This window comes from Triticum urartu, chromosome 3A (assembly GCF_056163025.1).
Source record: "Triticum urartu cultivar PI428250 chromosome 3A, HENAU_Tu73, whole genome shotgun sequence".
NCBI classification, from domain to species: domain Eukaryota; kingdom Viridiplantae; phylum Streptophyta; class Magnoliopsida; order Poales; family Poaceae; genus Triticum; species Triticum urartu.
This window is the reverse complement of record NC_141875.1, coordinates 627,837,186-627,849,815: the sequence shown is the minus strand read 5'-3', so window position 1 is coordinate 627,849,815 and position 12,630 is coordinate 627,837,186. Positions and strand designations below refer to the sequence as shown.

General features: G+C 44.3%; 2 protein-coding genes and 1 non-coding gene across 3 annotated transcripts; 2 read left to right on the top strand and 1 right to left on the bottom strand.

The window, feature by feature from the left end:
• Positions 1-2,062: 2,062 nt before the first annotated feature.
• LOC125545549 (noroxomaritidine/norcraugsodine reductase) lies at positions 2,063-4,136 on the top strand. The gene is made up of 5 exons (XM_048709540.2): positions 2,063-2,342; positions 2,466-2,673; positions 2,836-3,061; positions 3,540-3,646; positions 3,814-4,136. Exons 1-5 carry the CDS (start codon positions 2,257-2,259, stop codon positions 3,976-3,978), a joined length of 792 nt encoding a protein of 263 aa, XP_048565497.2. The 5' UTR covers positions 2,063-2,256; the 3' UTR covers positions 3,979-4,136.
• Positions 4,137-7,355: 3,219 nt separating this feature from the next.
• TRNAV-CAC (transfer RNA valine (anticodon CAC)) lies at positions 7,356-7,429 on the top strand. The gene has a single exon. It is a non-coding gene; the product is annotated as a tRNA-Val (tRNA).
• Positions 7,430-10,344: 2,915 nt separating this feature from the next.
• Positions 10,345-12,049, bottom strand: LOC125545535 (uncharacterized). Its single transcript, XM_048709522.2, has 2 exons — positions 11,643-12,049; positions 10,345-11,544 (listed from the first exon to the last, which is right to left on the bottom strand). The coding sequence occupies exons 1-2, from the start codon at positions 11,790-11,792 to the stop codon at positions 10,447-10,449; spliced, it is 1,248 nt and encodes a 415-aa protein (XP_048565479.2). The 5' UTR covers positions 11,793-12,049; the 3' UTR covers positions 10,345-10,446.
• Positions 12,050-12,630: the final 581 nt, after the last annotated feature.

Below are 12,630 nucleotides of genomic sequence, written 5' to 3'. Positions count from 1 at the left end.
ATTATGTTTCTGGTTAATACAATTCTAGCATGAATAATAAACATTTATCATGATATAAGGAAATAAACAATAACTTTATTATTGCCTCTAGGGCATATTTCCTTCAACGACGCGGGGGCCTAGGGTTTCCCTTGTGTATGACGTGACGTACTACCCAAGATCAAGGTACATAAAAGATTGAATATATCAGGTTAGCATGCAAATAAAGTACATGTTGCTATTATGTGCAAAAGTTGTGTGCCTACTTACTTACATGCCTCAATTTCTACCCATGGAAGATAAACTCATAGAGTAAGCATGTGTGGCACCTTGTATACTTATCTAGAAGGCAAAAGGACAACATCGGCTAGAGCTAATCTTCCATGTAGAAACATCCTTAAGATGATCGTTCAACCCTCTCGATGTTGGGGAGGGGGGAGGGGGATAACATACGTGAATAAGGAAACTAATATTAATTCACAACTTAATTTATTGCAGATAGATTTGAATTCTCTTGCGTGATGACGGAGCCGATAGCATTGAGAAACGGTCTAATCCTAGTAGGGCAAGTGTCATGCAACAAGCTTTTGGTACACTCTAACTGTATGGATGTTATTGACACGATGGATAACTATGGAGACTCAATCGGTGTCGCTGCTGCAGTTTATGAAGAAGAATCCTTCCTTTTGTAGAGGTTTTGCTATTGTCAAGTTCGATCACTGACCTAGAGAAGCCAATCAAGTTAGCGCAGTTTTTAGCTCGTAATTCTAAGAGTTTTAGTGCTATTCTGTGGCAACAACATGAACCACCTGATGTAATATTCGCACAACTAACAAATGATGCAATTTTTATGCCATTTTGAATAAAGTCGCAACGACGGCTTTTCCTAAAAGGCACGTCAAGAGAGCTTTCTTAAAAAAAGGAGAAAGGCCCACGGCCTCTGCATCTGGACGATGCATGCTATCATTTTATTAATTATTTTTAAAAGATCTTACAAAAAAATACAACAGTAAGTCTGAAGTCACCGTTTAGGCAACATCTGTCGCTACTCATATCCATTTGATGAAGAGATGTTGATAGTCCGGGCCTAATACGAAACAGACCTCGCAACCAAGCCTAACATCTAAGACCTGAGACCCCAACCAAGCCATTTGCTGGGTATGGGGAACACACCGGTCCGGCGCGCTCTCAGAGGTCGCCGCCGCCAACTACCACCACTCCATCTTTAGAGTTGTACTGATGCATCAATCTTGCCCAGTCTAGCTGCCGTCGACGTCACCACGACGCCAGACAACGCCACCTTCCTGCGCTCGTCCATCAACACACGCCCAGCAGCGAGACCCCGCTGCTCCATGCCGCTGAGACCCGCAGTTGTCGACGTGTCAGATGCAACGCCGCTCCTTCTTCGCGAACACCACCTGCTACCACTGGTCCCATCCCCTCCACTTGTAGATCCTCTGCACTCCCAACAAAGTCCTAGTGCCCCTAACGACATCTCCAGAAACATCACGACGCGAAAAGCGCCGCTGCCACCAGATCCGTAAAGTATTGAAGTTTTTCATCCGGTCGGGGATCAGGGTGGGTAGATTGGACCCTCAGTTGCGCCTTCATGAAGGAAAGCGGCGCCTATAGGCGTCGCCGCCACCGGGCCGGCCAGACTGGCCAAGGTTTTCCCAGACCCAAAGTACACCATCAGGGCCCACCACCACCGGAGCCTCCAGCCGCAAACCACCGGGACGGAGAACCGCGCAATAATTATCATCTACTCCCTTCGTTTCAAAATAGATGACTCAACTTTAGGGAGTAGATTACAGCGACGCAATGATTCAAACTCCGCCAAAAGCTCTGACAAGTACATGTAACAATAAACTTTGGAGTATATAATTTTGCAAGGATAAGTCATCAGTGGTCAAAGCTGTAATAATGGAATCGACATCCGAAACGGCAGCTATTCTTGAGAAAACGCCAACCGCGTCCGTTTGCATGCATCGTCAACCGCCAATGGCCAATCCATCTCCCATTCACCGTGAACCAGTGATCGGTCTACAAATTGGAGTGTGGCTTGACTGTCTGGAGTAGGCAAATACGACTGGACACTATGATGCTCGGTGCTCGTGGAACATGTGTTTCTGCCACACACTGCCACATACTGCCTACGCTACGTGTGAAGCGAGGTAACTCTCCCTACCTACGCCGCCACTCGCCCACTCCACAGCACAGAGTACCAGAACACGCGCACACACGCAGAGAGAGAGAGAGAGAGAGAGAGAGAGAGAGATGGCGGCCGGTGGCATGAGCAGGGAGGAGAGGTGGAGCCTGGCCGGCGCGACGGCGCTCGTCACCGGCGGCAGCAAAGGGATCGGGTACGTGATCATACTGTAATCTAATCGGCTAGCTTAGGTAGGAAGATGCAATTTACTGCACTATAGTCGTTGATCGACCGATCGATGCATATATTCATGTGCTTATCGATGGGTGGAGAACAGCCACGCGATCGTGGAGGAGCTGGCGGGGCACGGGGCGCGGGTGCACACGTGCTCCCGGAGCGCGGCGGAGCTGGAGGAGTGCCGCCGCCGGTGGGAGGCCAAGGGGCTCCCGGTCACCGTCTCCGTCTGCGACGTCTCCCTGCGCGCCCACAGGGAGCAGCTCGTGGAGACGGCCAAGCAAGTCTTCGACGGCAAGCTCGACATACTGGTAAGTCGTCTTCCTGAAATCTCCAGAGTTTGCCAGTTCAATCTGATGAACTTCGGATTGAGATTGCAAATGGGCTCTAAAATTCCACCCAATCCAAAGAGGTTGGTCTGGACATAAAGGGCTAAGTGTTTTCGCTGGATCATTCCTACTGTATATATGCAGGTGAACAACGCGGCGCAGATTCTAGCCAAGCCGGGCGTGGAGTGGACATCGGAGGAGTACTCGCACCTCATGGCAACCAACCTAGAGTCGTGCTTCCACCTGAGCCAGCTCGCGCACCCCTTGCTCCTCGGGGCCTCCATCGCTGGAGGAGGGAGCATTGTCAACATATCCTCCCTTGGGGGCACACTTGGGTTCCCGGGCCTCGCAATTTACAGTATGACAAAAGGTAACTCCCTCCGGTCTTCCTGTTTTGAAATTTGAGTATTATTATAGCGCCCATTTTAAAACTGAAACTTTCAAATAATGACGGTTTCAGAAAATAGTGATTTAATTTGTACTTTAAAGATCAGGTAAATGTCTGAAACAACAACCATGCTTTCATTTCTATGTTTGTAGAGTCCAAAAAATTGAATGGTGTACTTTCCGATGCAAATTCACACACATGATTTTAGGTGTTCAATCCAATCTCAATATTTCTAGATATCGATAGTCAAGTGACTATTTTGAAAATTTGAATCTTTCCTTGTCTCAAGCGACAATGTTTTTTCGAGACGAAATCGCACTATAACTTTTTAGCTATCCAATCTAACTACTTGTATAAAAACTCAAAGAAGCTCTAACTGAAGGTATTCATAACCACGACTCGATCCAACTTTCAAGTGAGGCATAAGACTGACATCTCTTTTTTGTCTCTAATATACCAGGAGGAATTAACCAGCTTACAAGGAGCCTTGCTACCGAATGGGCCCAGAACAAGATCCGAGTGAATTGCGTCGCCCCGGGCGCGACCAAGAGTGACATGTTAAACAGTGTAGGCACCGACCGAGTCTTCATTAAAATTACATTCAAAAAATACACAAACAAAACCATTTAGCCTAATTAGTTATGACTTTTTACGTATATAGTAGGATTCTCTTATACTGTCATTTTTCAAAGAAACAAATCATTTGGAGAACTGATCATTTGTGCGTGGAACAGCTTCCACCGGAAATTAAAGAGACCGAGTTGGCGAGGACTCCCATGCGGCGGGCAGGCGAGCCAGAGGAGGTGGCCGCAGTGGTGTCGTTCCTCTGCATGCCGGCGGCATCTTTCGTCACCGGCCAAGTCATCGCTGTCGATGGTGGTCGAACAATTAGTGCGTAGTTAATTATTAAGAGGGCCTCATCGATTAAACTCTTGTGCATGCAGATTCAGTAATAAAGTAGCAAGTAGTTAGCAAGCACCTGAGTGTTGTCCACTAGTACAATTATTTTGCTACATTGTTGTTAGTTTTTAATGTATTTCTAAAGTAGATTTGTCTATTTTACTAGCTAAGCAGGCGTGGACGCACACATGATGCATGATTTTGGATGTTGCGAAAATTCGCAGGGGCACGTGCGTGCGGAATTCGCAGGGGCACGTATCTACGTTGTGATCCGTGCACATGTATTTTGCGGAAATTCATTGGAAAATGGATGAAAATTCTTACGTACCTCCTCCTCTCAGCTCTCCTCATCTAGGCAACGGGCACCATGGTCCCTTATAACATTGATGTTATGTTGGAACGTGAATGTCGTTTTTTTTGTGTTTGACCACTATATTGCGAAAGAAGAGGCATATTCATTGCACAAATTTAAATAGCTCCAAAGACCATCTTTTATCTGTTATTTATGCAATGTTGCAACTCATATGTTTCAGTTAGGTTTCTCACCACTCTAGTACTCCATCTTTTTTTCTACTTTGCATTTTAGTTTTGTCCTAAGTGAAACTTTACTTTTATAAGTTTGAAAGTTTATAAAAATAATATTAAAATTTATAATAACAAATATATATATAATGTGAATATATATTCGATGATGAATCTACTGGCATTGATTCCGTATTGTAAATGTTCATAAATTTTTACTATAAACTTGGCCAAACTTTATTACTCCCTCCATTTTTGTATATAAGGCCACTATCAAAATTACAATTTGCATCTATACAAGGTCACTAACATCAATTGAGGTAAAATTGATGAGGTTTGCCTCGTACTAGCAATCGAGGACATTAATACCGCTTGCATGCATGTGGGAGTGAGAAGATTGGTTTTCATGTACCACATTAATCAACCAATGATGAGTGAGAGGGTTGTCTTGTTTTGCGTTGAAGAGAAAAATACACATTAATTAACACGTCAAGCGAGAAGAAAAGACTAGCTTGCAACATTGGCTTAAGTAGACATTAATTTCTACTTTGGTACCTGTAATATGAGTTTGTGGCCTTGTATACAAAAATAAAGGGAGTATATTGTAAAGTAGTACTACTCCATTCCATAATGTAAGATATTTTTTAACACTACACCAGTGTCAAAAGACGTCTTACATTATGGGATGGGGGAGCATAAATTAGGACAAAAAGCAAATATGCAGAGTAAATAAAATCTAGGGGGTATGTTAAATAATCCAGGGAAGCTATTGAGGTGTAAGCCTTTATAACACTGTAAACAACTTATCTAACATTTTTAAGAAGTTGATTTCCACTACTAGCAATTCTCTTAGCATGTACACTGTCCACGTCATCAACCTACCACGTCAGCAGTTCCTCATCCTCATCCATGCACCCACTCATGAGACATGCATCCTTCCACCCTGGATGCAAGAAAATAATTAGGAAAAAAATATGTCTATCACTAGACTCCTATCCAGCCACGTCCGTATTTAGAGGGCTGGAAAATTAGAGAATTAATGCAGCATGCACACTATTGCCAGGAATAAATCTAGCCTTGATTGAAGACGAGACTTGCCTGCTCCTCGCGTGTGTGCCCATTCGTGCTCCCGCATACGTGGCTTGATTTGATTGGAATCAAATAAGACCCGGCTCCACTCCTTAAAATCAGGGAAGGGATGATTAGATTAGAAAAGAAAAAAAAGAAAAAGGACAGCCGTAGGATGAAGTGGGAGCACGGATGGGAGCATAGGGAGGGAGCAGGCAAGCTCGATCCGGAGCGATGAGGGGCACAACACAAATAACAATGCATGCCCGGGAAAGAAGGATCTGACTGTGCTATTCATGTGCATGTGGATCATGCTAGGGAGAGGAATCGAGAGAAAGAAGGCACATACTCCCTCCATTTCTTTTTAGCCTTGCATATAAGATTTGGTCAAAGTCAAACTTTATCAACTTTGGATAAGTTTATAGAAAAAAATATCAAGATTCACAATAAGAAATCAATATTGTCAGATGCATCATGAAATTAATTTTCATACCATATAGCTTTAGTGTTGTAGATGTTGATATTTTTCTCAACAAAGTTGGTCAAACTTTATAAAGTTTGACTTTGACCAAATCTTATATGCAGACCAAAAAGAAATGAAAAGAGTACAATAACTGCACGAGTTTTAAGGGATTAGGCTGTGCGTGCGCTAATTTTTTCCATAACTGAAGGAATATTATTGGCCATCTCCTGAACCGCCGTCTTATTACCCTATTAATCTTATCTAATCAACGAACCCCCGAAGGTTCATTCATCTCCCTGGACGAATAAAGCTCCAACTATTCCCTCATGAAAAGGAAACAACACCAATCGGTTCTTCCCATGTTTCGTCTATCTCTACCTCTTTCTCTTCGTATTGCACCACGGCCGGCCAAGCTTTCACAAGTCGATCGTCACCATCAGAGACCCAAGCACTACTGCCGGATCAGAGCCTCGTGATCCTTCCCTTTATCTTCACCTCTCCTGAAGCCCGGTGATCCCTGTCGTCGTGTGAGCTATGATGGTCCAAGACTACGCCCAGGCGTCCACCTGACGAGCTATATTGTGCCTAACTGCAATCCCGCATCTCTCCGTCTCCCCCCTCTCACACATGTTAGTTTAGTATTTTGTACTATTATTGCTCTCGGCAGATTATTTTGTAGAATCACAAGTTCACAACATATATCATATAATTTTCAGGTAATTTGTTCATTTTCAGGTATTCCATTCTGAATTTTATGGTTCGTTCTGTTCTATTACTCGAGTGATACAATTGTGTGATTGACATTTTTGTTCTTCCCAAATTGTAGGGTTCTACTGTTGTCACAACAATCACCTGCATATACAAATGAAAGGAAATATGAAGTACTCTTATTAACATACTTGCATTCTCTCTGAAATTTAGTTTAACTGTATGGTGCCTATAGCCCTACTACTGTACTACATGCTTACTGACAAATATTATCTTGAATCGTTATGAGAAAATTTTCATCCCAATATATGTTAGTTCTCTTAATGTTGGCAACGCATTCTTTTGGTTATGCAAATATGGAGATACTCTATAATATATTAATTTGTCGGACTTTTTATACCATTCAAATGTTCAAATAGACATATGTTTATATTTCCTTTCATAAGTTTCCCTATTTCTCACTTTATAAATCCTCCTATACAGTACTAAAAATTCCTGCAGCAATACGCGGGGTAAAATCTAGTCAACGTAATTATTTGGTTTAACCGTTTAAGCATGCAACAGGCGTGTATGTCAGTTGGTAATATAGCAGCACCTGGCTTAAAAAAACAACTTGTCTGGGTGGTGTAGTTGGTTATCACGTTAGTCTCACACACTAAAGGTCCCCAGTTCGAACCTGGGCTTAGACAACCTTTTTTTAACGTTTTTTAAAAAGCATATAGGAGTAGCTCGTTAATTTGGTTCGAGATTAATCCACTTAATCACATTTAATCTCCTAAATGCATGGTTCATCTAAAAAAGAAGCCAACAAAATTATATTAATGGCATATGCAAGAATTAAAGAATTGACTTGCTCAAATTATTCATGTTATATACTCCTTTCGTCTAAAGCATATACTCTTGTAGAAAATCAATAATCATACTTGTATGTACAGTACTTGACCACTAGTTAATTAGTAACGACGTTAAAAAAGATGTGAATGGCACCATTATATTTTTCATTAACAATTGACTTGCTCAAATTATTCATGTTATATACTCCTTTCGTCTAAAGCATATACTCTTGTAGAAAATCAATAATCATACTTGTATGTACAGTACTTGACCACTAGTTAATTAGTAACGACGTTAAAAAAGATGTGAATGGCACCATTATATTTTTCATTAACAATTGTATCACAGCATATATTTTGTCATGGTTTACTTGCATACATCTTTTATCGATTGCTAATATCACTAACTAGAAAAAAAATATGTTAACAATTTGTTCTTTCATACGTGTCGCGCCGACTCACGGCGTGCGGAGCGGCTGGTCGAGCCGCTGGCCTTCATCTTCTTCTTCATCGCCGTGCGGGCCGGTGGGTCATCATCCTCGGCAGAGTCGAGGTCGATCTGCCAGGTACGACGGCCCGGCTCTGGCGCCCTCACTAGCATTGTGCACCGCTTCTTCCTCCTCCGCCTTAGGCTCCCCGTCGATGACCGCCGGTGGCGCGATAGCCGTCTCCCAGTACACTGCGGCACGACGGTCATCAGGAGCCCAGTAGGTATTGTACTTGCACCACTTCTTCCTCTGTTTAGCATCGTCGGAGACGGACTGATTCATGGCCCGGCGAATGATGTCAACTACCATCACGCCCTTCGTTGGGTCAGGAACCAGCGTCTTCAGCTCTTCTGCAGTGGCCTTCATGAGCACTGCATTAGCTTCCTTCTGCATCTCAGGCATGGAGCCGAAGTTCGAGCACACCTCCATGGTGTTCTCGAACTGGGTCCGGTCACTAGCCGTCCACCCGAGGAAGAAGGCCCTCGAACCAATACCCCAAGGGAAGGGGTTGGCGTTGGAGCTGGAGCTAGAGCTCATGGCGATGGGGAGGAGGAAGGTTGTCAGTGAGAGAAGAGAGGGGGCGGGTAAGTAGTCGTGGCCAGGGTGAGTAAATATAGGAGGGATTGAGAGGAGGAGAAGAGTGACAGTCATGCCGTTTTAACTACATGCTCTTCAATTAGCCATGAACTCTGTGTTGTGCTTGACTCCATGAATTGTGTGCATATCGAGGAGAGCAATGAGATTGGCACGGAGGTGCTCCCGACCGTTGACAACAAGGACAAGCAGCCCCTTCACCCAATGTCCGACGAGGTTGTGCTGCCGCCCCCCGCCGAGGAAGACCCATTACCTACTATTACATGGAATAGTCAGAATCTGCCAGTATCAAACCCTGAGCAGAATACAATCAGCATCAACCATACATACAGTGAACCGCCTAGTAATTAAGGGTGAGAAGCATTAGTATTTGCAAGGGACACAAATATTCCATCTCTTAAAACTGAAAAAGGAAAAGAAAGATGGAGCGAATACATCCGTTTATTATTTTGAGCTACAAGGAACTCAGAACAACCTTGGACCAAACACATCATAAGTTTAAGTCACAACATCAAATGTTACAGAGTAGTCTTTGCTATTGCACAGTTGTCTAGAGCTATCTAAGCCCGCGGACAAAATCCATTTTGTGCATGTGGTGCGGGTAGCCTTGCACAATTTTATGAATGTATATTGAAATCCTATACGACAATAAACTCAATCACACATGTGAATATGAATCTAGGCAAGCTACTACGGTGATATGCTACGATACTGGCTAGATTTTTCCCGATGCCTGTAATTCCAAGAAATAAAATGATAGCCTACACATCCATACATCTATCTTTGTACACACCACCTAACACACGTTTCTTCTCTATCATTTTCAAGTGAATATTCAACAACATACATAGTAGTGTGGTTATATATATAGTGCTTCGATACAGTATGTGCCTGGAAATGTCAGGCCAAATTTAATGATGGTATAAGGTGTCTGGTGGTTGATGTCTGAATCAATTATCCAGGATTTCTCACAGTACAATTTTTTAAAGTAGAATGAATGTTAGGGAGATGGTTCATTAGCCTTTTTCTGTTCCATTTGAGGCCAACACCACTAATACAACCAACTTATGGTCTCAAAAATTCAACATGAAGGATGTACAAACAACTAGGTCAGCCACAATATCACGAGATAGATGAAGTGCCATATAGCCCGTATGTTCCAAAATAAGTGATGCTTTAGACTTTCCCATTTTTCTGCAATTGAACTGAACACAAAATCAGCAGGGATATACCTAATTATGAATCAGGCCGCACAAGCAAATTAAATCGCCAAGCAAGGCATACCTGGATTCCTGGAGCAGGAGATTAATTAAAGACACCTCATGCTTCATAGGTGGATGGAAACCGACCAAAATTCTTTGTTGGTGGAGACAATGAACCTCTAGCTGCAATATCATCTTCAGATCTGTTCTGAAAGAGATGATCAGACTATATCTGTTCTAGAGAGAAACAAAGTATGAAGCTGAAGAGACCTACACAATTACCGGCCAAGTTGGTTTGTAAACTTATCATTTCTTTTCTGTAGCGACGAACTACTTTTGCTGTTTATATGCTGAAAATAAAAATATATTTGAATTCTGCCATCGACATTTAGTATGATTTGCATGTTTTTTAGTTCCTGAAACCTATCGATATCTCGGAGTTTTCTGGACAGACATGTAAAAATAAAGATAAACTGGTTCGACAAGATTGCCACGAAGTAATTTTTATTGATGCAAATCATAATATACATCCAGAAACTCGAAACAGACATAGTATCCATTGCGTACAGCTAAGCCAGCCAGCTAGTTCCTACATCCAGAACGCTACAGCAGAAAACCCGGTGATATGCTTGGACAACACATAGGAGTTGGTGGTGCCATTGATGGTTTGCAACTCTCCATTATGAGAGTACTTGAGGCCAAACTTGGTCATAAGGAGCATGCAACCATCACAATCACCTAAGGCGTCCTCATACTCGACTTCCTCGCGTACCACACACTCCACAAGGCAAAATCTGGCATTGCCCATGCATGTTAGAGTGGCATATGAGGCCGCTCGTTTCCTCTCCGGGACCTTGTGGAACAACTTCCCCTTGACAATCTTCCACTCCGGCTGCATGGTACTTGCGCGGCTGCGGGGGGCGACTTGGCAGGCGCAGATGTAGCCATCCTCGTGAAGGCCAACCCATCCGTCCAGCGTCTTGTCATAGTAGCCCTGGCCTTGGAAAGGCAAGGCCCATTCCCCATGAAACCTCCACTCGCAGTAGCCGGTGTCGAAAGAGAAGGTCCGGCGCTTGAGATTGTACTTGTTGACCCCAGACATGAAGATGGTGCGTCCATCAGGGTGCACGGCGTAGGAGGTGATCCATTCATCCTCCTCGAACGGGGGTGGTGAGGGCACACTTGTCCATGACCAGCTCATGGTATGAGGATTTGGAGATTCCCAAGACATCACCTCAAAGGAGTGCTGCTGATTCCTATGGTGAAAACTCAGCGCATACAGCATATCCGCAGTGGCCACGGAGGTGTGGAAGTCACCTACCAGTGGACCGGGGAGTGGAGGGCCGACGGCGAGTCCTGTTCTTTTCGTATCATAGAAAAGTGTGGGAGCCTGGCCACAGCGTGGGTTGGTGACGATGACGATGTTGCTGCCCAGGACCGCAAAGCGCATTGGAAAACCAGGCGCCGGCGACACCAACCGGAGGACCGGTGGCTGGCCAAGGTCCGCGTCATCGTCGTCGGCGTCAATCTTGTGAATGCTGAACCCATCTTTCCAGTCATCCAGTACCAGATAGAGGTGCTTCTGATCAGAACGTCGTGACCTTTTGCGGGCGCAGTTTGCGTGTTTCTCCTCTCCCTGGAGCCGCTTAGACATCCTGGTTTTTTTTCGATCTGCTGCTCCCTCTGTCTGCAAGCAGTATATATAGAGCCCTAAAGACTGGATCTTTTGTTGTGCTTGGGGCTTGAGCCCCAATTGTAGTCGAATTCGGAGGCAAGATTGCGTACCTGACCCGGATTCCGTGTCGGACGCGGTCGAATCAGATCTACCTGACCTTGAATAGGAGCCGGACGCGGCCGAATCAGATCCAGATGGTCGCCGGGCGCCGCCACCACCACCGCAGGTACCTCCCTTCCTCCCTCTGCCGGTCGGTTCATACCGTCGCCTCACTTGGTCGGGCGAGATCGAGCCACGGCGAGCTCGGGTACGGTTAGGCGGGGAGGATCCGGCGAGGTCGGGGACGGCTAATATGTTACCGCGGTTTTGCGTGAGGCGTTGGGGACGATTGTGGCGGCCGTCAGGCACGGCGGATGAGAGACAGAGAAGAGAATCTAGGGTATGTTATAAGTTTATTTACAAACCAATTTCTTGGCGGGCCCGTCGGATTTGGAGACTGTTTGCTTCGATCCCAGCCCGCCGGTAAGGAAGCCTCTCTTAGGCCATCTTGGGCTCAGTTTGTCACTGCATGCTGGTCCACTTTGACGGGTGCGTCATGCTCGCTGCGTTTCTCTCGCTGTTCGGTCCTTGCAAAATGTTATTGTTATGGATGTACTCCCTCTGTTCTTTTATATAAGGTGTATTTGTTTTTTCAAAAGTCAAACAAGTGCATGTTCGACCGAGTTTTGAGAAAATATATTAATATCCACAATATGAAATTTATATCATTTTAGCCATCATGAAAAGTAGTTTTATTATTTATCTATTAGGTATTGCAGATATTTCTATTCTATTTTATAATCTCGGTCAAACTTTCAAATGGTTGACTCGCACGAAAGTCAATACATCTTATATTCTAAAACGGAGGGTGTAGTACTTGCTAGAGTTTGAATTACTGGGCACTACATCCGTTCCTAAATATAAGACCTTTTGGATGATTTAGCAGTTTGACTTTAACTGCCGAAACGTCTTATATCTAGGACATCGATAAGCAACGAACGCCAGATTTCTAGCCTCCTTGGACCGAACGTTTCGTTCGACTGGGGGGCGACCGTCCTC